This window comes from Nicotiana tomentosiformis, chromosome 8 (genome assembly GCF_000390325.3).
Source record: "Nicotiana tomentosiformis chromosome 8, ASM39032v3, whole genome shotgun sequence".
In the NCBI taxonomy this organism is placed as follows: Eukaryota; Viridiplantae; Streptophyta; class Magnoliopsida; order Solanales; family Solanaceae; genus Nicotiana; species Nicotiana tomentosiformis.
The window spans coordinates 108,337,505-108,363,635 of NC_090819.1; the positions used below are offsets into that span (position 1 = coordinate 108,337,505).

At 39.3% G+C, this 26,131-nt stretch overlaps 1 protein-coding gene across 3 annotated transcripts in view; it reads right to left on the minus strand.

The window, feature by feature from the left end:
- The window catches only part of LOC104092002 (CHD3-type chromatin-remodeling factor PICKLE-like), a 59,008-nt gene that overhangs the window by 21,021 nt on the left and 11,856 nt on the right, over positions 1–26,131 (minus strand). For all 3 annotated transcript variants that reach the window (XM_070182626.1, XM_070182624.1, XM_070182625.1), the window contains exons 11-19: positions 21,301–21,351; positions 21,105–21,204; positions 20,055–20,197; positions 19,882–19,979; positions 17,884–18,022; positions 17,616–17,785; positions 9,109–9,175; positions 8,831–8,953; positions 707–816 (exon numbers count right to left, since the gene is read on the minus strand). In XM_070182626.1, the coding sequence (XP_070038727.1) occupies positions 707–816; positions 8,831–8,953; positions 9,109–9,175; positions 17,616–17,785; positions 17,884–18,022; positions 19,882–19,979; positions 20,055–20,197; positions 21,105–21,204; positions 21,301–21,351 (1,001 nt within the window). The remainder of the gene's footprint in view (positions 1–706; positions 817–8,830; positions 8,954–9,108; positions 9,176–17,615; positions 17,786–17,883; positions 18,023–19,881; positions 19,980–20,054; positions 20,198–21,104; positions 21,205–21,300; positions 21,352–26,131) is intronic.

Consider the following 26,131-nt stretch of genomic DNA (forward strand, 5'->3'; position numbering starts at 1 on the left):
TTACTTAAATTATACATTTTATAAAACATCATAAGTACTAAGGTACTCCTTCCACCCAATAAATTAGACCCATTTCGACATGCGCGTAATCTAAGAGTAAAATGTTTGAATAAATTATTACATTGAGTTTGGAGAGTCGTGTTAAAATTAATTGTTTAAAATGTGAAATGCTGAGCATGTAGAAAATTCGTAGAATCAATATAGAAAAAATATAACTATTACCTTCATCTGGAAAAGAATGGTGGGATTAGGAGTACGATGAAGAAATAAATCAATTTTTAGTTCCAATGCGTATATCGATTCCTTTATAACTCAATTTTTATAAAAAAAAAACTACTAAGGACTACAATACACGATTTATTATAATTAACAATATTTATAAAATGTAGGAAAAATCACAGTAAAAATTAAAAAATGAAAAACTGTTTGACTCTCCAAATAGTTACAGTGCCATAAGAAAGTAAAACAAAAGGAGCAATAATTTGTATTGATCTTCTCTCTCAAAGGAGAAATACTAGCCATTTAAGAAATAGGTCAAATTTTTTGGACGCATCAAAAGGTACAACTAATAAGACAGAGGGAGATGTCCTATATGCAATTCAAAAAGGTTACACCCCAAAATTATATTTTAAATGAAGAAAAAGTTAAGAAGCCATTACAGGTAAACAAAACTTACATATCTATTTTTTTTATAAGTAAAACTCACCTATCTATTGCAGCATCATCATAATGAATTTGCCGAGATTTCCCAGCCTCGTCATTTTCATCAGTAAATAACTCTTTTGACCCATACCTTATGATGTCATCAAGTTCTTCCTGCATTAAGGAATCAATCAGAGCCGCCTCACATACATATGAATGGGCATCTAATAGGCAGTATTATATCAAAATGTTGAGCATCCACAGAAGGTTTTTGATATCTAATGTTGAGATTATAAATGTTCTGCATTAATTAGAGCCATTAGATTTGATTTGATTTAATTGCTCTAATTATGCCTATATTAGAGAATGTAATCTTTCCTATAATCAATAATCTACCAAAGTTGGGACATAATAATCTACCAAAGTTATGACATATGTAATCACAATAAATTTCTGACCGAGCAAGGGAATAATCAAGTCTTTTTCACTTCTCACTCTTTTCATCATATTCTTCAAGTATACGCTGCTCACTGGAAAATCTACAGGGCAGCCAAAGGATCTATAAAGACCAAAATATTCCCAATGATTGTTTGCAAATGTTCGTTCTTTCATCAGTCTTCTAGCCTCACTACCCCGCTAGAAAGGCTCGAGAACCCCAGCGAACAATTTACCTAAAGCCCATTGCCAAACCTTCACAATCGATTGCCACATATCAATAATCTCATGAACTTCAAATACTCGCTTGAAGACGGTGATCCATCTATCCACTAATCTTTACTCTATCTGCTCCACATCATTAACTTGTGACTTCTCAAATTTGAAATACATGCTTCCACAATTTTCTCTATTTGCAACTTGCAACAGTTGATTTCTAAGAGGTCAACGACCTTAACAGGTTATATCTATCCCACTGCTTGTTTCGATATGTATCTTCAACTTCTCTACAGCTTTGGTTTGACCTGCTTCTATGTTTGTCGACTTTTTGTTGTGTGAGATTATTTCTCTTCAGACTCATCTTCTGGTGTTTGAATCAACGTCCTTTGGTCCTTCATTAGTTGGAGTCACAAAAGATACTGTACAATTTTTCTAATCTATGTTATATTTCAACTGAAGTCTATTCAGAAGACCTTAGTTTGAGTGTAGAGCCAAGTGTTTTGTTGTCCATTTTCCTTGAAAAGAAAAGGACTTCACTAAATAAGAATCTTATCTGATTCATGTCTTTTAAATGTGAAGTTCCATGTACGAGCGCCTCTGCGTTCTGCCAATGTTGCTCCAGGGGACTGAGCTAGGATGAAAGATCAAGGGATTGATCATTTAGAGGAGTGCGCCCTATCCACATGTCATACCAAAAAGGTATTGTTCTGCCATTTCCTAAGCTATGCTCAGTTCTCACCAAATATTCAGGCCACATCTTGCTTATGCTTTTCCAAATAATAAAACCATATGTTACTTTGACAACTTCCATGGACCATTGACCTTCCATTCCATTCTCTAGCACTAACATTTCCCCATAGAAATTCTATATCAATATTAAACTTCCAACGCCATTTCATCTACAAGCTTCAATTATACTTCCTCAAGTCTTTGATGAGACCTCCATCTCTTGAATTTGATCAGGATACTCCAGCAGACAAGGCTAAAATGTTCTCTCTTGATTACCTTGCTAAAGAAACCTAGGGTAAAATTCAGCACAAGGGTTTCACTTGGGCGTTTTTAAGGAAACCTTGTTTAAGTTGTTTTCTGTCTTTCAAACTATCTAGGAGACTAGGTGGGCGGGTTCTAAGGCTAGGGATGTAGACGGGTTTAAGCTGTGGTACTTTGGAGTCTTGAAGTGTAAAATCTTGGTTGATAGGGTCTCAGGGGGCAGGTGGTGGAGATTAAGAGGGTGAGCAATAGGTTGATGGCTATTAAACTGGTCCTTGGAAGGCTTACTTTCAACGTTATTAGTGCTTACGCACCTCAAGGGGGCTTGGATGAGGAGGTCAACCGACATTTCTGGGAGGATTTGGACGAGGTGGTGCATGGTATTCCATCTTCCGAGAAGCTATTCATAGGAGGAGATTTCAGTGGCCACCTCCGGACTATCTCCCGGGGTTATGACGATGTGCATGGCGGCTTCAATTTTGGAGTTAGAAACGAAGGAGGAACATCGTTGTTGGATTTCGCTAAAGCCTTTAATTTGGTGATAGCAAACTCGAGTTTCCAAAAGAAGGAGGAGCACTTGGCCACCTTCCAGAGTACGGTGGCCAAGACCCAGATTGATTACTTACTTCTCAGAAAGAGTGATAGAATGGTATGCATGGATTGCAAGGTTATCCCGAACGAGAACCTCGTGACCCAACATAGGCTCTTGGTGTTGGACTTGGGGATTATAAAGGAGAGGAAAAAGAAGGTTGTGTATGGTCAACCTAAGATCAAGAAGGGAGCTTTGATTAAGGAGATATCCCAGGAGTTGGGGGAGAAGCTAAGGATTATGGGGCATGGCCGAGTAGTGGGGATGCCAGTAGTATGTGGACCAAGACAGTGAATTGCACCAGGAAAGCAGCTAGAGAGGTGCTAGGGATCTCGAAGGTCTACTCTGGGAGGCACAGAGGAGACTGGTGGTGTAATCGAGAGGTCCAAGGGAAAGTGGAGGTCAAGAAAGCGGCATATTTGAAGTTGATAGAGATCAAAGACGAGGAGAAGAGGACGAAAAAGAGTGGTACAAGACGACTAAGAGGGAAGCGAACCTAGCGGTCAAGGCAACGAAGACAGCAGCATCTGGACGCTTGTATGAAGAACTTAAGGGTAAAAGCGGAAACAAAAAGTTGTATAAGCTAGCCAAGATAAGAGAGAGGAAGGCCAATGACCTGGACCAAGTGAAGTGCATCAAAGACGAGAAAGGAAAAATATTGATGGAAGGGCACAGATCAAACGAAGATGGCAGGCGTACTTTCATAAACTCTTGAACGAGGAAGGGAATAGGAATATTGTGCTGGATGATCTGGAGCACTCCAAAAGTCGCCGATATTTTGGGTACCGTAGGCGGATAAAGGCCAAGGAGATGGAGTGGGCTATGCGTAAGATGAACATGGTTAAAGCGACCGGGCACAACGAGATTCCGATGGAGTTTTGGAAGAGCACGGGCAGCGTAAGATTAATGTGGCTCACAGGCCAATTTAATGTTATTTTTAGGACATCTAAGATGCCCAAAGAATGGAAATGGAGTACGATGATCCCGTTGTACAAGAACAAGGGGATATCTAAAACTGCAACAATTACAGGGGTATCAAGCTGCTAAGCTATACTATAAAAGTTTGGGAGAGGGTGGTGGATATAAGGGTGAGGAGGAGAGTATCTATATCCGAGAACCAGTTCGGATTCATGCCCCGATCAACCACAGAAACCATTCATCTCATAAGGAGGTTGGTGGAACAGTAAAGGGAGAGAAAAAGGGACTTGCACATTGTGTTTATCGATCTAGAGAAGCATACTACAAAGTCCCAAGAGAAGTTTTATGGAGGTGCTTGGAGGCGAGAGGTGTCCCTGTAGCATACATTAGGGCGATTAAGAATATGCATAATGGAGCTAAGTCCCGGGTAAGGGCAATAGGAGGAGACTCGGGATACTTCCCGGTCATGGTGGGGTTACACCAGGATCAGAGCTTAGCCCGTTCTTGTTCGCCTTGGCGATGGATGTATTGACGCGGCACATTCGGGGGTGCCATGGTGCATGTTATTTGAATATGACATAGTGATGATTGACGAGACGCAAGGCGGAGTTAATGCCAGACTGGAGGTTTGGAAACACGCCCTCGAATCTAAAGTTAAGCAGGAATAAAACAGAGTACATGGAGTGCAACTTCCATAGCGGAACTCGTGATGATAAAGTGGAGGTGAGGCTTGATGCTCAAAAGTCATCCCCAATCGGGGTAGTTTCAAGTATCTTGGGTCAGGTAACAGGGAGATTGATGAGGATGTCGCACACCATATTGAAGGCTTGCTTCTGGTGTCTTGTGTGATAAGAAAGCGCCACCAAGACTTAAAGGTAAGTTGTACAAAGTGGTAGTTAGATTGACTATGTTGTATGGGGGGTGTTGGCCAGTTAAGAACTCTCATGTCCAGAAGTTGCAAGTAGCGGAAATGAGCATGTTGAGGTAGATGTGTAGGCATACTAGGAGAGACATGATCAGAAATGAAGATATTCGGGACAAGGAGAGGTAGCGAGGATAAGCTGCGGGAAGTGAGGATAAGGGCATGTGAGAATGAAATGCCTGAATGCCCCAGTAAGAAGGTGTCAAAGGTTGCGCATGGTAATCTAAGGAGGGGTAGAAGAAGGCCTAAGAAGTATTGGGGAAAGGTGATTAGGCATGATATGGCGCATCTTCAGCTTACTAAGAACATGACCCTTAATAGAAGGTTGTGGAGGTCGAAGATTAGGGTAGAAGATTAATAGGTAGTAAAGCGTACTTCCCTTACATATCGGTAGCTTTAGTATTACTCTAGTGGTGGCTTATTCTTGAATTCATATTATTACCTGATATTGATTTTGTTTCGATTTGTTAATATCCCCATATTGCTTATGTTTTCTTTCCATGACTAGTTCATTTTTTATATTACATTTTTTTACTGTTGATATTGTGCTTTCCGGAGCCGAAGGTCTATCGGAAACAGTCTCTCTATCTGCACAAGGTAGGGGTAAGGTCTGCCTACACATTACCCTCCCCAAACCCCAATTGTGAAAATATACTAGGTATGTTGTTATATGTTGTTGTTGCTGCTAAAATCAGCAATCAATTTGGTGTTTCAATGTAGGTACTACACAGTGACAATTATTCCTTTTACCACTTCCACGTGTTATCAGGAAATCGCCGATCAAATTGTACCTATACTCCTCAACAAAATGAAGTTGGCGAGGAGGAATCAACAAGTCATTGTTTGTACCTTACTTATTTACCATCGTGTTCTTCATTTTTGGCAGATGTTCCAACTACCTGTTATCTATTAATCAGTTGCCCTCTTTTGTGTTATAACATCAGACTCCTCATGAAAGTCTTTTTCCAGACCAGAATCCGCACACCTACCATTAAGAGTGTTTGTTGTACTTGTTGTGTTAATGACCATACATCAACTAAAGATTAAACTTCAACCAAAATTGGTCAAATCTCATCTTAGGAGATGTGAGAAATGCTATTTTTTTATGAAGCAAAAGTAAGAAATGCTATTATCCCACCACAAATGAGTATTTTATCTCAATAGATGTAACCTTCTTTGAAAACTCAACATATTTTTTACCAAGTTCTGCAAGTCTCATCCCAGGGGTTCTACGAGTTATACTTCTACACTACGAGTTTCTTCCTGCTAGCACCAGTGATATTTCTCCCCAAGATATACATCGGCAACTCTTGACGACTCTTTTCCTGCTACTCTGTTTGTTACCTACTCCAGTTATGCCTTTGATAGGCATAGAAACTCCACTTGTTGTCATACGTATAGGTATTTGGTCTTTTCATAATCCACATCTCATTTACACATTTCGGAGTTAACATTGTATTTCTCCATCCTATCTCCATTTGTTGTCGTTTTGCTCTTCTCATAATCTACATCTCATTTACATACTTTTGAGTTATCGTCTTTTCCCATCCTACTATATGTTTCAGTCAACCGTGTCTAAAGTTTTTATATGAAAAACTGTTAGTGATACATTGAAACAATGAGATGCCATGATAGAGCCGGATTCTCTTCATACATGTAATACATGTGAATAGGTCTGGCGCCAAAGGACAGGTCTGTTATTGGCTTTTACTGGCTTTTACTTTTACTAAAGGATACACTCAAATGATGGTTTAATTGTAGAAACACATTCTCTCCAATTAAAACTACACCACATCATCTGACTGCAAATCTCGTTGACAACAACGCATCAAAGAACGCTTCATCAGTTGGTCATTAAGAAGAATGCATTTGTATGGACAGCTAACCAAGGAGGTATAACAGCAACCACTCCAATTAAAACAATACCACATCATCTGACTGCTAAAGATTGGCCTTTGGATTCAAAAGCACATCAATTGCCCGACTCCTGTAAGTTTTATTAGTTTCCAACATTCGCGGATCCAGAAATTTTCACAAGCAGATTCAGTCGAAAACTAAGATAGAACCTTCGTACTGGCCTAAGCACGTAGATGCGGTTTACCGCTACTCCCTTTTTCTAGATAATGTTTTGAGACAATAAATTAAAAGAAAAAAAATTGATTTGACAAAGAGATAACAATCTTAACATGAGAATCTATATAACAATTTATATATTTACTTTTAGAATTTCTATCTTTAACAAAACTATTTACTGCAAACAGGAAACAACATAAAATGAGTTATACACTAAACTAAATTAACAAAGCCAATAACAATGTCAAAGTTATAAATTAAATTGAACAAACACAACTTATAGATGAAAGAGAGCTTACAAACTAAATTAAGAATTTCAATATGATACAAACTAAGAAATTTTATAAACATTTTATATATATCCACCTCTTGTGAAATTCTTAGCATTTCTGGGTTACTTATTTTTTCCATTGGTATTTAATTAATTTTTAAAATTTTAGCATAACTTAATTCCTAGCCTCAATAATATTTGCATTACTGACATTTCGCGGTAAAATTATCACTACAAATAAACATACAGAAACCTTTCCATAAAAGTCAAAAAAAGAAGTCCAAATTGTATATATCAATGAAAAGTTTTTGACATTTAAACTTATAATAAACTAAACAAAACTAAATTACCAAACCCTAGGTTAATTTGTTCTTTTTTAAAAAGACAGACCGGAAATTGCTAGTAGTATAGAACCACAGAAAACAAAACTACCTATCATTAAAAAAAAGTTACTGACATCAAACAACATAAATCACAAATTAATTTCCTAGTATTAATAATATTAGTTTCCTTTTTACCCCAAAAAAACAGAAAAAGAGTGGGAAAAAGAGCTCTGTAGAGTGTTGAACCCTGGGAACTGAGATAAAAAAGTACATGTGAATGTTGCGGGTTTGAACACAGAACCTTAGTGTTATATTGAATCCGCTTGAACCACTTAAGCCGTGACTCTGGAAGAGTTCGCTTTCTCAAGCGGATTCCAAAATAACATTTGTACAGTTCCAAAGAAAAATTCACATATGAAAATAGAAACAATATTCAACCAAGCAGATTCAGTTGAATCCACTTGGTTGAAGGTAGGTCTGCCCCTGGTCTCCAATCCAAAGAAGCTTCACTACAAACTTACGAGTTATACATGGCAATCCATCTATCCAACCAGAAACAAGAGAAGTAGGAGACAATGTTGAAGAACACCGTGTTGAGCTGTCCCACATCGGTAGGATTTGAGGTCCTTGATCTCCAATATGATCTTGGGCAATCCTCACCTCATAAGCTAGTTTTGGGGTTGAGTTAAACCCAATGTCCATTTTATCATGGTATCAAAGCCAGACCCATCCCTATTATTGCAACCGATGTTGGGCCCCTATTTATATTATTCACGCTCCAATTTGCAGGTCTGGGCGTGAGAGGGGTGTTAAGCTGTCCCACGGTGTGATTTGAGGTCCTTGGTCTCCTTATATGGTCTTGGGCAATCCTCATCGCATAAGCTAGCTTCTGGGGTTGAGTTAGGCCCAATGTATTATCACTGAATTATAGAAAGAAACTCTTATAATAAGGAAAATCACCAAGAAGGAACAAAAGCCACAAGAACTGAAGTTGGTGCTTAATCTTTCTTGATGTACCTAAAAGGAAAACCTCATATTTTTTGTACGTTTAATACAACTCACTTTGGAATGTGAGTTGCGTGTTGTACAAGTAGCTTGCACGCAATTTCAGCCATGCCCCAGAATTTTCTCTTTGTAACTTCCACTGTATTAACTTCCCAATATCAATCTGGTTCACTATCAAGGACTGGAAAAACAACTTTTTTAAGGGTGTCTCAGTCTTTCCCCACACTTTTGAGCTATGATGATATGCAACCTCCCTTCATCACATGGTGACTGGTGAAAAAGTGCAGACCAGACTGTAATTGTACGAGGTACTGAAAAATCACAGCCCGGTTGAGGGGACGAGTAGGACCTTATTCTAAGATGTCTAAGATATCAATCTTATATACCAATGAATATTTGTGTGGTCCTGATGTGCCATAAATTCAAGCTTGTGAATATGTTACCTGATTGATGTTTTGAGCTTTGAGCCTTCCAACAACGAGATGTTCTAAAATCATTTTCTTCTTAGTCATCTGCATCATTCTTTCTTCAATGGTTCCTCTTGTTATGAGTCGGAAGATCATCACCTGCAACAGACAAAAGTATAAGCTATCAATTCATATATACAGGTCGAATTCACTAAGCAAAATCATATGACCTCCATTTTGGCATGGAAATGGGGACTAAACGGTTTATAATCATTTCGGTGAGAGGTGGGGGTTGGGGGAGCAAGATTTATAACCTTATTTGTTTGTCCAAGCCGATGAGCTCTAGCCATTGCTTGCAGGTCAGCATGGGGATTCCAGTCACTGAGATAAACATCCAAGTAAGAGATAAGCTAGTAATCACAAGCATCTGGAAAATAAAGTAGCAGGAGTTTGTTTCTGTGAGAAAGCACGGGAGAAAATATGTTATTGATATTGGATGAACAATACAATACAAGAGGTCCTTATTTATAGCTATACTATACAAGGACATACTACTCTTCTACCAATGTGAGACAATACTACACTATATACATGCTGTAAACTAACACTCCCCCTCAAACAGGTACATACAAATTATATGTACCGAGCTTGTTACATATATAACCAATACGAGGACCAGTGAGAGACTTGGTGAAAATATCTGCAAGTTGATCATTCGACCTCACAAACTTTGTAGCAATCTCTCCTGAAAGTATCTTTTCTCTGACGAAGTGACAATCAATCTCAATGTGTTTAGTTCTCTCATGGAACACCGGATTTGATGCAATATGAAGGGCAGCTTGATTATCGCACACAAGTTCCATCCGACTGATTTCACCAAATTTCAACTCCTTGAGCAATTGTTTGGTCCAGACTAGCTCACATGTTGCCATAGCCATTGCTCGATATTCTGCTTCTGCACTAGACCGAGCAACTACATTCTGTTTCTTGCTCTTCCAGGACACCAAATTTCCTCCTACTAAAACACAATATCCAGACGTAGAACGTCTATCAGAAGGTGATCCTGCCCAATCAGCATCTGAGTATCCAATGATCTGCTCATGACCTCGATCCTCAAAGAGTAACCCTTTGCCTGGAGCCGATTTTATATATCGAATAATGCGGACAACTGCATCCCAATGACTATCACATGGAGAATTCATAAACTGACTTACAACACTCACAGGATAAGAAATGTCGGGTCTAGTCACTGTGAGATAATTTAATTTTCCAACCAGCCGTCTATAGCTTGCAGGATCGCTAAGCGGCTCCCCCTGTCCTGGTATAAGTTTAGAATTCGGATCCATCGGAGTGTCAACAGGTCTGCAACCTATCATCCCCGTCTCCTCAAGAATGTCTAAAGCATATTTTCTTTGAGAAATAACAATACCTGAGCTAGACTGGGCAACCTCAACACCTAGAAAGTACTTCAATTTGCCTAGATCCTTAGTTTGGAAGTGGTGGAAGAGATGCTGCTTCAGATTGGTAATATCATCCTGATCATTGCCAGTAATAACAATATCATCAACATAGACTACCAGATAAATACAGAGACTTGAAGCAGAGTGCCGATAAAACACAGAGTGATCAGCTTCACTACGAATCATGCCAAACTCCTGGATAACCGTGCTGAACTTACCAAACCAGGCTCGAGGAGACTGCTTTAGACCATAAAGTGACCGACGCAAGCGACATACAAGGCCACGAGACTCCCCCTGAGCAACAAAACCAGGTGGTTGCTCCATATAAACCTCATCCTCAAGATCACCGTGAAGAAAGGCATTTTTAATGTCCAGCTGATAGAGGGGCCAATGACGAACCGCAGCCATGGATAGAAAAAGGCGGACTGAAGCCACTTTAGCCACGGGAGAGAAGGTATCACTGTAATCGAGCCCAAATATCTGAGTATATCCTTTGGCAACAAGACGGGCCTTAAGTCGATCAATCTGTCCATCGGGACCAACTTTGACTGCATAAACCCAACGACAGTAGATTTACCTGAGGGAAGAGGAACAAGCTCTCAACTACCACTTGTATGTAAAGCAGACATCTCGTCACTCATAGCCTGTCGCCATCATGGATGAGACAACGCTTCACTTGTACACTTAGGCATGGAAACCGAGGACAAAGAAGATATAAAAGCATAATGGGGAGATGACAGACGATGATAGCTCAAACCGATATAATGAGGATTAGGGTTAAGTGTGGTCCGTATACCTTTCCGAAGTGCAATCGGTGTACTAGGAGCAGGGTCCGCAGCAGGAGCAGGGTCCGCAGCAGGAGCAGGGTCAGGTGCAGGACGAGAACCAGATGGGCCTGATGGAAGACGCAAACGACGATGATAAGTCAAGAGTGGTGTTCCTGTGGCTGGGGAACTAGGGGAAACAACACTAGACTCCTCAACGGTTGGTATGGATGAAACCTCTATGGTCGAAGGTGGAGGAGGAGCTATAGTAAGCTCCTCAAAGGTCGGTATAGGTAAGACCTCAGATATATCATGGTGGTCAGCAGAGGTAAAGAAAGGTTTAGACTCAAAAAATGTGACGTCAGCTGACATAAGGTACCTATGAAGATCTGGAGAATAACAACGATATCCCTTCTGAACACGAGAATAACCAAGGAAGACACACTTGAGAGCACGAGGAGCTAACTTATCTTTCCCAAGGGCTAAGTTATAAACAAAACATGTGCTCCCAAAAACACGAGGTGGAAAAGAGTATAAGGGTGACTGGGGAAACAATACTGAATGCGGAATCTGATTCTTGATGGGAGATGAAGGCATCCGATTAATCAAATAACAAGCTGTGAGAACTGCATCGCCCCAAAAACGCAACGGAACACGAGATTCAATTAGAAGTGTGCGAGCAGTCTCAATAAGGTGCCTATTCTTTCTCTCAGCAACCCCATTTTGCTGAGGGGTATAAGGACGAGATATCTGATGAATAATTCCTTGAGAAGTCATAAACTGCTGAAATTGAGAAGATAAATATTCTAAGGCATTATCACTGCGAAAAATGCGAATAGAAACACCAAATTGGTTTTTGATTTCAGCACAGAAACTCTGGAATATAGAAAATAACTCTAGAACGATCTTTCATTAAGAAAAGCCAAGTACATCTTGAATAATCATCAATGAAACTGACAAAATAACGAAATCCCAAGGATGAACTGACTCTACTAGGGCCCCATATATCAGAATGAACTAAGGAGAAGACAAACTCTGCATGACTCTCAACACTACGCGAAAAGGAGGCTCGGGTATGTTTCCCAAGTTGACACGACTCACAATCTAATGTAGAAAAACTAGATAAACTAGGCACCATCTTCTGAAGTTTGGATAAACTCTGATGTCCTAAACGTCTGTGGATTAGATCTGGAGGATCTGTAACTAGACATGTTGTGGAAGGACTGAGTGAGTTAAGGTAGTAAAGGCCTTCTGATTCACGTCCTGTACCAATTGTCTGTCCCGTACTGCGGTCCTGCATAATAAAAGAATCGTCAATAAAATATATACCACAATGGAGGGCACGAGTCAAACGACTAACAGATGCAAAACTAAAAGGACAGCCAGGGAGATAAAGAACGGAATCTAGGGTGATAGAAGACAAGGGATTAGCTTGTCCAACTCCTTTTGCCTTAGTTTGACACCCATTGGCTAAAGTAACAGTGGGAAGAGACTGTGAATATACAATATTTGACAAAAGTGATATATTACCAGAGATGTGATCAGAAGCGTCGGAGTCCATGACCCATGGGCCAAGAGTGCTAGACTGGGAAACACAAGCAAAAGAATTACCAGTAACAGAAGTATCAGTCTGAGCAACTGAGGCTACTTGTGGAGATGTCTGCTTACTTGCTCGATACTGAAGGAGCTCATTATATTCTTCTTTAGATAAAGAAAATCCTTGGTTACATGGAGTCTCGGTCTGAGCAATGTAAGCATTTTTGGGTGGACGACCATGTAAGAAATAGCACATTTCATGAGTGTGTCCAAGTTTGTGACAATAAGAACACTTGGGTCTAGATCTTCCAAAACGACCTCCTCCTCGTCTATGCTCCATAGTTTGAGATGCCCGAACATTCATTGTCTGGGATGCAAGAACAGAGGAATCAAGTATCTGTGATGAGATCACTGGTGGATTTGGTGCTGCAGCAAGGCGGAGTAATCGAGAGAACAATTCATCAACTGTAGGGACAGACGGACTAGCCAAAATCTGGTCGCGTACTGAATCAAGATCATTAGGAAGTCCAGCGAGGGTAAGAACGAGAAACATCTTCTGTCGTTGCTCTTGTTGTTTTTCCACACTAGCAGAAATTGGCATCAACTTCTCAAATTCCTCCATGACTGCCTGTACTTGACCCAAGTAAGTAGACATATCCAATTCCTGCTTCTTTAAGTTTGTCATCCGTGATATCACATCATAGAAGCGAGATATGTCATTAGTGTATAAGGTGCGTGCCTTTGCCCAAACCAAATAACATGTCTGGAATGGACGAAACAAGGGCATCAACTTGGAATTAATAAATCGCCACAAGATGCTACATAACTGAGCATCGATTTTTGCCCAAAGTGCTATTGCCTTTTCATCTCCATCGCTAGACTGTTTGATTAGATGATCTTGAACACCTTGACCTTTACACCATAACTCGACAGATGAAGCCCAAGCTAAGTAGTTTGAACCTCCCATTAAAGGTTCCGAGGTAATGATAGCACTAGAGCTTCCAGAACTCATGTTTCTAGACCCAAAAGCATCAAATCACAAAGACATTGTTGCAAATTATTACCAAATAGGAGAAAGAATCAATTGTAATCCACTGAAACAGTGTACGGAAACACAGAAACAGAATACTGAAATACTGTAGCTGCCAGAATCTACTGTAGCCGTCGGAATAGTACTGTAGCTGCCTGAAAAAACTCAAAGTTGTCGGAATGAAATGAAAACAGTAGGGGTAGGATCGGAATTACCAGGCGACCCAACTGTTCTGAAGGAAGATTTTCAAAAAATGGCCGGAAGTGGTCGTACGCGCCGGCGCGTGAGCTCACGCGCGTGAGCTACTGGTGGCGCGTGAGGAGGCTGCTGCCGGAGTTTTTCACTGGGGTTTGGTCGCCGGACAGTGACGACTCTTGTGGTAGTGTTGGATTTTGCACAACACTGACAGAAATGAAGCATATAGAAAACAGCCTTAAAAAAGTACTGATTTCTCTTTCCCGGAATCGCTGGAATTTATGCACAGCGATTTCTCTTTCCCGGAATCGCTGGAATTTATGCACAGCGATAAGTCTCTCATAATTGCTCTGATACCATGTGAGAAAGCACGGGAGAAAATATGTTATTGATATTGGATGAACAATACAATACAAGAGGTCCTTATTTATAGCTATACTATACAAGGACATACTACTCTTCTACCAATGTGGGACAATACTACACTATATACATGCTGTAAACTAACAGTTTCCCCACACACGCTTTTGTTTTGGAGGAGAATTCCTGAAATGGACAACCAGTTTGAAATTTCAACATGGAGAATCTAATTGTCCATATTGTTTTAGCTTCGTGCAGAATCACTTCACTATATGCTTAACAAATAGACATTTATCACAATTAACAAAGTACTTACCAAGAGAATCTTATCATTCTTCTCAAAGCTGTATTCCTAATTTACTGACAAAAAGCTCAGAAAGTGTATATAAAGCAATAAAGATTGCTCAAATCGCTCTAATACTCTTGTGCCACATTTCTACTTTGGTATAACAATATAGAGGTAAAGGAGAATACTTGCACTGCTGTTCATGCACATAATGCAACATTAAGGGCTCCAAGGACCAAGTAAAACCCCTCGGTTCTTGCTGAAGCCGGTTTTAGTTTCACAAATGAAAGAGAAACAGAGGGAAACTCCTTAAAGATGATAAACGAAGAGCAACACGGGTAGTTTTCTTTTATACTCTTACAGGTTGTTTTTGTTTTATGTTCTTACAACCTCCAAAGAGCTGGGATTTATGGGAAGGGTCAAAGTGATTCACATTCCCATGACAGAAGGATGAAATGGCAAATATTTCGAGGCAGGAGAGTTAACAAAAATAATTGGCAAATCAAAGATAAAAGGTATTCCTATTCCAGGGGCAAGAGAGCTAATGCACTATCACCTACTTTTAAGGAAACGAAAGAGAAGAAAGAAGAGTAGACCAATAGACCAACATGATAAATTTCCATAGACTAGAATATGTAACAACTTGACTAATCATAGCATCTTAGTTCTCTCTCAGCTCAGAGACTTGTTTGCTTTAATCAACCAATTCAAGCAGAAGTAGGTTCTCCGAAAACTTTCACAACCATTTTCCTAATTGAGGGATGTTCTCCAACATCAAATTATCCAATACCACACGTCCCTCTTAGAAGGGGTCTCAACAAGTTATAGACCTATGTGTACCCCTTGAGAGAGTCATGCACTAGCTTCATTATTTTATTTGCAAATTTTTCAAAGATTTTGAGGAAAGCCAGAAAAAAAAAACTAGTGCTCGAAAAACAATCTGTAATACAGGTTCCAAGAAAAAAGGAAGCTGCTGCTTCCAGTGAATTGACCCATAAAACTTCCTTCGAAGAAGTTAATGAAGAGCAATTGATCTGGAAGGTTAATACACCTAAAGGCAATCCTATGCAAGTGAAAGGCCTGTGAAGATAAAATCACCGCCATCCTACTCACAACCACGTTCATTGCAAGACCGAAGTGAACTCCAAATTGCTAATGACCGTACTATTTTGTTAAAGGCACTCTCATCAAACCTAATGAAACGAAAGTATCATCAGCAAATCTACCAAGACGAGTGATCTTCTACTCAACACATAATAAGCCTCCACCAAACCACTCATCATATGTCCTGAAATAAAACGGCTCAGTATATCAACCAGAGGGGAAAAGGGGGGAATCACCTTTCTTACAGCAGTATATCAAGATCTAATTCCAGGATTGATCATAAATCAGGAGGCACTGGGAAGAGCTCTCATCACTTTGTTTAAGAATTCTCAAAAATTGTTTATTGTCATTATATCATACGCCTTGAAAAATTCAAGAACACCAGTATCTTCAATATGCCTCTAAGATCATCGACCTAATTCACCGGCAATCAAGCAACAACTGAGCTATGTTTCAGTTCTAAAAGCAATTCAAAAGGCAATTTCAAGCACAGAATAGACCGGGCCAAGACAGGAAGAAGCATCAAGGAGAGGTGTTCAAGCATAACATTGTGGTGTATTCCTATCCAAATTTCCATGAAACAGGAGGCGAATAGAGAGAAAGTTGAATTAAATGAAGGAGTACTGTTAACAAATATTGTCAAATACTATATAAGAAGCCTACATCTCATACACTTGATATGGGATCCAAAACAATTCCCTCACGCGCCCAAGGCTAGACATCTGAGAATGGAGTAACATAGTATGTGTGGCTCATCATTAGGTAGCTCAATATCAGGGATGGATCTGGCTCTACACTGATATTATGTTAAGAGTAGACATTGACCTAACTCAACACCAAAACTGGCTCATGAAGTAAGAATATCACATATTATATAAAGAGAGAACAGCATGTACTTAAAAATGTAGGATCTAATATCCTCCCATACGCCCAAGACTGGAAATTAGGAGAGTTCAGTAACATATCACCATGGATCTGCCTATAATACCATGTTAAGTAAAATAGACATCAAACCTAACTTAACCACAAAAGCTACCTAATGTGATGAAGATTGTTCAAGACCGCATAAGGAGACCACAGACCAAACGAGGAGATTATAGGTGGGATTCTAACAAGTGAAGAAATATAAGAGAGGAGAATATATTGAAGACTTAGTGATTTGATGAATGCAAGGACACCTATTTATGTGTTAAATGCAAGATATGCATAATATTTTTCTCCAATGGGGGACAATATCCCAGATAGGAACACAAATGCTCTAATACTTTACATTCTAACATTAACATAATATTCTAACATTAACATAATATTCTAACACGCACCCTCATAAAAAAGTAAATATTGTCGAAAAATATGCCAATAACCCATGGATATCTGGTCAGTAAAGCTCTAGTTGTCAGAATCTTGTCATTCTGCCACCGAAAGAGTCCTCAGAAAGAAGCTAAGTGCTGCTGTAGCTGCCGCATGAGAGATGTGTGGCGTCGGTCGCCAGAGAGAATAATAGCACTAATTGAGCTTGCTAGATAAAGAGGAAGAAGAAAGGCCAATCAGAATGGAACAATAAGATGGACTGAAAAGGGAAAGTACGATCATGGAGGGCGCTCAAAAGACTCGTTAAGTAAAGATAAGAATTGCTTAGCTTAAGGAACGGGATAATGACATCTCAGTTGCATTGCTAACCCTAAGACTTGAAAACTTTAACAATAATTTGTAGAGAAGGTAAGATACGAAGAAGGAGATTAATGAAGGTACTTTCAATTTCTACAAACCAGCAGATAGAGATAAGGAAAGATGAAGACCTGCTCGGATGAAATTTTGTACGATTTAGAGCTTTATCTAAGAACCTTCAAAAGTTTGGCTAAGTTCATCCAGGAGATTAGAAACTCGATTATTTTGTTCCGGCACAAAATACTAACAGGGATGATGCTTCTTTGATAACTGATAGTCTAATACCATTTACTCAAGAAGGTAAAACTCATGCAGGTGTATTCAGGATTACACAGTTATGCTAATATTTCCATCAATATTGCTTTGTAAGGAGCCACGTTTGAGGTAAGGAGATAATCTAGTGGAACAATAAAATTACCTGTCATAAATAACTACTGTGTCAGCAGTTGCAAGGTTTATTCCTAAACCCCCTGCCCTAGTAGAAAGAAGAAAACAAAATCTTGATGAATTCTTAGCATTAAATCGATCAATTCGGATTTGTCTCTCTGCTCCACCAACTTTTCCATCAATCCGTTCATATTGCCATTTCTGAAAAATTACCAGGTAAGTGTACCAAACTCGAAATAAAGAAGACAGACTTTGATATAGCTCTAATAATAATTTAATGAACTAGTTTGTATCCATACCCTATAATTACAGTAGTCTTCTAGCAAGTCAAGCATATGCTGAAATTGAGAATATATAAGAACTCGGTGACCTTGTTCTTTAAGCCTAACCATCATCTTGTCCAGAAGTTGTAATTTGCCGGAAGATTCCAGCAGCTGTCTGTCAAATAAATAGAAGCCATAGAACAAATATATGTGAGGTCAACAGAAAGAGCATAATGACTTTCTTAAACTATGTTAGCTCCATAGGCACACCGTTCTTGTTCCCTAGGTCACCAAGAGTTACACTGCTGAGACAATGCATAACACTTGGAATTTCAATAGGTGGATTATTGCGTTTAAGGGCCACTAACAACGTGAAACTCCTCTTTGATCCTCTGTCACAAGAAAAGTCAATTTTCTTTTTGGAAGGTAGCACTTCAGTCAAAGTTATGATGGTATCCAAGGGAAATACAAGTATCTTAAATGCCACTTACTTCAAGGGAGATTTGGCACATTGAAATAACCAGAGAAAGTAGGCGACTGAAAAGAGAATAAAACATTTTGACCCGAAAAGAAATGAAAAGAGAGAGAGAGAAAGAACTAGGAAAAAAAAGGACCATTGCTCTCTCATTTCTCAAGTTTAACTCCCACATCATCTCTTATCCTACAGAAAGCAACCACCGGCATCCCTATCTTCCTCAACGCCATCATCTCCACTTAACCATATCCAACTTTTTCCCCTTCCAACCGCTTGCCCACCACACCTCATGATCCCCAACCTTCAGTCCGCAAGTCCCCCATCCCTCCCAGGCTGCTAATCACCCTCCAGTTTAACAAAATCTTTAAGATTTTCAACATGAGCAAGCCCACAGCCTCCCTCTTCATCTGCCATTCTACAGTTCAAAGAAGAACATTTCCCTCATAATCCAATATCACCCCTTCTTCACTCCCGGCCCTCACAAACAATGCCAAACTCCACACACCCAGGGTTGTCAAAGGCGAAAAGCATCAAGTCCTATCGAGAATTTAAGCACAAAGCGCATTTAAAGGTGTTCTAATGAAGAAAGACGCAGATGAATAAAAATGATTAAAAAAACAGATGCAAGAAAATAACAACTCCCTCTGTTTTCTATTGTGTAGCACTCTTTCCTTCGTATACTGCTCTTTAACTTTAAACTTCTCACTTTACCCTTAACAGCATGCTCTTACAGTCATAGAAATGGCATGGCATGTTTAAAACCACAAATTCTAAGGGTACTTATGGTATGCCCCAAAAGTATATCTTTCTTCTTTAAACCCCCTGCCTAGTTAAACACCACCATATAAAATGAAGTGGAAGAAACGATACATACATACATATATATATATCAAGGCATCAAAAAGCCTGCAATAAATAAGATATATGAAGTAAAAACCATATCAATCAAGTTCAACGGCCATCTTAAATCTCTAATTTCTAATTGCAAAACATGTAGTTTTAACTTTATAATACACATTAACGACTGTTTGCCAACTAAATTTTGTACTTTTTATTCCTTTCACTAAATATACATCCATAACTTGGCCGTAACAAGGAATATATTGATTTAAAAGTTATATTTACTGCTTATTGTTTCCCTCTTCAAGATGAAGCTCATGGGCGTTGCAATAATCGATTTGGTGCCTACCCTAATGCTCCAAAGCGATAGAAAGTACTTAATGTGTGTCTGCACCCTCAGAGCTTCAGTGGGCTATCACATTGCGCTCACAAGTGGCATTTCCTATTTTAAGAAAATGTAGGAGATTAAACTTTAAATTACCTATACATAAAAAAGTATTTGTATAGTTTCATCAACAATTTACTTAAAACTGCCATTTTTGTAGCATTGCAGGTGAATTTTTAATACAACTAGAGTCACAGAGGGTTAAAAAGAGCTTTACATAACCAAAGGACCGACTCAAAAAGAAAAAAGCCCTCATTAAAATCTCCAAGAAAACTCAATCTTAACAAACAAGAATTAACAATCATGCAGTTGACTGTCAAGAAACATGACATACTTGGTAAACTCATTATTATCCTCTGGCTCAACACCTTCTAACATAAACGGATGGCAGCAGAGCTTGCGCAGCTCCATCACCACATTTATGAGTGAAATCTGATACACAAACATCCAGCAAGGTCAGAATTCCTTCGTAGCAAAAAGGGTAACTTAGACAAGAAATTAGCCCACCTGAGCACCTCCCTTGCGAGTCAGTATCTGGAAGTTACGCGTCAGAATAGCTTTGTAATATTCTTTCTGTTTGCTACTCAATTCCACACGTAAAATAAGTTCTTTTTTAGGAGGCAGCTCTGTCATGACATCTTTCTTGACTCCTGAAAAACCAAACTCGCAACCGAGAATAGTCTAAAATAGATGTCACAAGGAAAAATTAACTAAATTCATGTTCTCGAAACATGCCCTGCCTCATGAATCTTTCTAAAATAAACTAAAAGTTATACACTATTCTCAAGAAAATTATAATTCTCAAAAACTAAGTGGGCGTTTGGACATAAGAAATGTAAAATTCCGAAAAAAAGTGAAAATTTTTCAAGTGAAAATGGTATTTGAAAATTAGAGTTGTGTTTGAACATGAATATAATTTTGGGTTGTTTTTGAATTTTGTGAGTGATCCGAGTGAAAAATTTGGAAAAAACCTTTTTGGAGTTTTTCAAATTTTCGAAAAATTACAAAATTCAGCTTCAAGTGAAAATTGAAAATTTTATGGCCAAACATTGATTTCGAAAAAAAAGTGAAAATTTTTCGAAAAAAGGTGAAAAAAATTTCATGGCCAAACGGGCTCTAAGAGTTACACACTAAGAATTTATGAGCTGATATTAATTTTTGTTTCATAAATTCCCTCAACGTTGTTGAATAAAGGGTGCAAAGGTCAACCTAATAAGAATTTCTAATGAAATGATAAAAGAGAAGTTTGAAAACTTCCTTGTTGTTGGGCCATTATAAATCTGCAATGCTTATTCTATCATGATAAGCCATAGTGTCCAGAAAAGACAAAAACCAAAAGTTCATGTTTAATATGAAAAGTTTCATATTACTACAAACATGAATCGCAATTTGGAAAGGCTTTTACAAGGATATAGCTAGGATGACATTCAGAAATCAACAAAGAAATTATGACAAACAGGACAAAGGAAAAGCTGATAAGATATACATTTCACCAACCGTATCATCGAACTAACAAATATTCAATCACAAAAGCAGGAAAAAGTTTCAGAATCTTACTTCTGAGGAGATGAGGTGCTAGCATTTTATGAAGTCTTGAAACCTGTTCCTCCTGACTAATGTCCTCAAACTCCTGCTGGAATTCCTCCAAGCTTCCAAACTGCATCCGACATCAGGACCCATGAATATTTCACATGACAACTCAACAAGTAAACTAGTGCTATAAGCTTTGCCAGAAACATGTAGTGGGACTGACCTTCCCAGCATCAAGGAAGTGCATCAGCATGAAAAGTTCATCCAGATTGTTCTGAAATGCATCGAAAGAATTACTATTAAAGCCAAACGAAAGAAATAAAGAAGAGTTGTCCTCGTGCAAGTCAGTTTTTGCATGACAAAAACCCCCATTCTTGTTTATTTGAAGATTATAATTATTACGGAAAATACAAAGTATTGAAAGTGTATAGATTGTTTTAGATAGATGGTAAGAAGCAAAACATGTTGACATCAATCACCACCACTAGCCCACTTTCACACCACAAAGGAATAGAAAAGAAGGACAAGGACAGCAGATAAGAGAAAGAAGCTGGTAAAGTAATTTGTTGCAGATGAGTTGTACATTTGAAGATCTGCAACCAATCAGGAGCAGGTAAATGAGCACTCAATGGTCTCGAACTTGACACTTGACAAACTGAGAGGTCGAGAAGTCAAAAAACTGTAGTTTTTAGAGTTTCCTTGAGACGAATGAAATTTCATTTCACAGGCTGAGTTAGTAACACATTTACCCCAAATTGATCCCCAGCAGGCAGTCATATAGAAAATTAGCATACAACCTCCCTAAACCTATGCACCAAAATTCAAGGTAATACTATGTTCTATAACTCACAAGTTTATGCAAAGCAGTTTCTACTACTAATACATGTATATTGATAAGTCAATACTCGTACTCTGTTGTTTCTCCAACCAATGAATCCAAAAGAGAACAACTCTCGGACCTACTTTTCCACATTATCATAATAAAAACTCCTTATTTCCACTAAGGGTAAAGTGTGAATTTATCATATCAAAGCAAAGTAATAACAATAAAGCGTCCTAATTTGATATTCCCTTATCTACCACTTCCGTTCAAGTCTCTTTTTTACAGATGTATCAGTAATCCTAATCCGTACATTAAACGGCTGCAGTTCTTTCAGAATTCATGACTCTATCCGAGGAAAGATGGTGAGCTGGAGTTTAACAAAGTTCTATTGCCATAACGACCGGTAACGAAAGAAATATCAGATTTTTATGAGGGTAACCCAGTGCACAAAGCATCCCGCGTTCACGCAGGGTCCGAGGAAAGGCCGCACCCCAAGGGGGTGTGATGTAGGCAGACAACCCTGATGCAAGCATCAATGGCTGATTTCACGGCTCGGATTTTTATGAATAAATCAAATAGTAGGATGCCACGCAGTAACACAATAACCAACATGATGGGAATGACTTTTGAGCTTCAAGAAGCTAGACAATCGAGGACGACCTTTTACACTGGATATGTTGTTGTTGTTGTTGGATAAAAGATTTAACTTCACTGAGTAGATGAGAAGCACATCTTTTATTCATAGATGGCTATTACTACCTAGAATTTGACTGTATTCTTGGATTCGATCTTATTTCATCTTGCTGTTATTCCTACTTGTTGCAATTACCTTTTCTTTTTTATTCGTTCTCTAGCCGAGGGTCTATCGGAAACAGCCTCTCGGCCCTTCCAGGGGTAGGGGTAAGGCTGCGTACATCTTACCCTCCCCAAACCCCACTTGTAGGAAACTACCGGGTTTGTTGTTGTTGTTGTTGAGTAGATGAGAAGCACAAAGGATGCACGTTGTGCATTGAGTACCATTAAGCAGGAAGTACAATACAAAGAATCAGAATTACCCCAAGTGGCTAAGATGGTGCAGATGAAAGTCACAAAGAGCTTGCTTAAAGAGACAATGAAAAAGGGAAGTTGGCAGAATACGGCTTCCTTATAATGTTGTCAGCGCGAAGGCACCACGATGTGCACAAATCGCATGGTTGCTTGCCCTGTTGTTACATAATTTAGCTATTCTGTGGTGGGTTGAAGCAGATCACATGAGGCAACATGAGAAAGAAGCAAGAAAGAGAAATAGAAACATCAAATCAAGTCGCTATCACCAAAGGTCCATTCCATGTCTGAACTTAGAAAACTGAAATACATCCTCAGCAACAAAATCTGATCTGGCAGGGAGAAAAGAACCAGAAGGCAGTTGGTAACAGTAAGATATGAACCGAAGGTACTATTATAACGGGCAGATTACTCTAAACCAATTTGGGAGAGGGAGTGGAATATACAGTCGCCCCAAGGAATATTCTAACACTATACAGGTACAGTATGGTTGGTGGATCAAATATCAAAACCAGCAAACAGCTAACGATTCAGGTAGTGGAAGTGGTTGAACAGAATATAATAACACGTTAACCACTGAGAAAAATGAGGGGCAAATTCCTGGAGACCGGAGAGGACTGCAGGAGTGTGTGAGTCGAGTTTCCAAAAGTCCTTAGTGCAAGCTCCAAGGTCACCATAGCATGGAAAAGGCATATGCAGTAAACACTTCATTATAAGTATTATTTATGTTAAAAATAAATAAGTATTATTTAATCTAATCAAGAAATAAATAAGTATTATTTATGTTAGAAAGGTTTTAATTAAAGCATAGAAAGAAATAAGTAAAGCATCCATGATTTTATTGCATTAATGGCACGTATGCAGTAGGCTGATATTAACGTCCCACACCACTAGAGGTTAAGTAGTTCAGTATCAGATTATTTAATACTACCATTCTCTAATTACTTTGGGCATAAGCACAATTCGCAAAGTGATGTAGCACCTAGTCACACTCTTAAATTTTCAGAGTGCGAATTTTGAGGAGTTCAAATTGAATGAGTGAAATCCAGGAATTCTTGACTGATTCAAATGGGCAAAGAAAAATTAGAATTGCAGGGAAATCTAGAGGATGCAAGACATAGAGTATAAATAACAGATAGGGTTTGAGGAGAGAGAAGAAAGAAAGAAAGAAAGAAAGAAAGAAAGAAAGAAGAAAGAAAGAAAGAGAGAGAGAGAGAGAGAGAGAGAGAGATACGAAGTTATACAGAAATGTAAAGTAGTCACACAGAGGTCAACTAGAAATGAGGGTTTGAATGTCACATGATCTATGACACTAAGACATATACTTAAAAAATATTTTTTTTTTATAAGGTAAATTGTATTAATCAAAAGGGAGAAAAAACTCCCGCATACAAGAAGTATACAAAAAGTAGAGAATTTACATCAGAACATGATTCTCTACAAATGACGCCCAATCTTCTACACAAGTAGGGGCTACATGTGTGCACCAAAAAGCGATCAAAGATAAAAGACTATTCTTAAGGTGTGAAAACGGAAACTCAATCCCCTCAAAAACTCTCCTATTTCTCTCTCCCTAGACTAACCATATGAGAGCTAACGGGGCGAACTTCCACGCCTTTTGCTTGGTTCTTCTACGGAAACCGGCCCAGCTATATAGCATTTCCTTTACAGTGTTTGGCATCACCCATTAAACACCAAAAAGATTCAGGATTGCCCTCCATAAACCCCAGGACACAGGGCAATGCAGCATAAGATGATCAACTTCTTCCCCTGAGCTTTTACACATGTAGCACCAACTAACATGTGTAATTCCTCTCTTTCGCAGATTTTCAGATGTCAAGATCACTCCCCTCGCTGCTAGCCACGCGAAGAAGCACACCTTCGTGGGCGCCTTAGGAATCCAGATCGATGAGTATGGGAAAGTAGTCTCCTGTCTCACCAACATACTCTGGTAGAAGGACTTTACGGTGAACAAGCCATCGCCACGCAACCCCCATCTCCAAGAATCATAAGATGGATGGGGCATATCTTGCCCGTATAGCAGTGCCAACAAATTTTGGAGCTCCGCAATCTCCCAATCTTGCATGTTCCTTCTAAAAGAGAGGTCCCATACTATCCCCTTCATATTCCTTGCGAATTTGTTGGACCATCAATTCCTTCTGGTTTGAAACTCTGAAGACGTGGGGGAAAGTGACCCTCAGAGTAGTCTCTCCACACCATCTGTGATTCCAAAAGCTGATTCTCCTTCCATCTCCCACCTTGTAAGTGATGTTGCCATAAAAGCCTTCCAGTTCTTCATGATGTTCCTCCACATGCCACACCCGAACGGTGTTGTGATTGCCTTTGTCCTCCAACCCCCTCCCGTGGAATCGTACTTTTCTTCTATGACCTCCCTTTATAGAGCATGCTCTTCTACCCCGAATCTCCACAGCCACTTCCCCAGCAAAGCTCTGTTGAATACCCTGAGATCTTTTACTCCAAGTCCACCCCACTTCTTTGGGGAAGTGGCTGTCTGCCAATTCACTAGATGAAACTTTCTAGTTCCATCTGCCGCATCCCAAAGAAAATTCCTTTGAAGCCGCTCCAGTTTTTCTGTGGTGCTTGCAACAGGGATAAGTAATAGGTAGGGATACTCGACAAAGTGTTTTTAATAAGCACTTCCTTACCGCCTTTTGACAAATACCGTTTCTGTCAGCCTGCTAATCGTTTTTCAACCCTTTCAATGACTGGATTCCAAACAGTAGTATCCTTTTGCAAAGCGCCCAATGGTAGACCCAGGTAAGTAGTGGGAAGAAAGCTCATCTTGCATCCGAGAACATGAGACAAAGCATCAATGTTAGCAACCTCACCCACCGGGAAAATCCCACACTTGTCGAGGTTGATTTTGAGTCCTGATACTATCTGATACCACTACAGTACCTGCTTCAGGCAGGTCAACTGATCCATATCGGCATCACAGAAAACCAGGGTGTCATCCGCAAAAAGCAAATGAGAGACCCTTCGGGCACTGAGCACCCCGATCGGAGCTGAGAATCCTCTCAAGAAGCCTCCACTCGCTGCACGATCCATCATTTTACTCAGAGCTTCCATCACTAAAATGAATAGCATGGGGGATAGGGGGTCACCTTGCCTGAGCCCCCTGGAGCTGCCAAAGAAACCACACGGACTACCATTAACCAGGACAGAG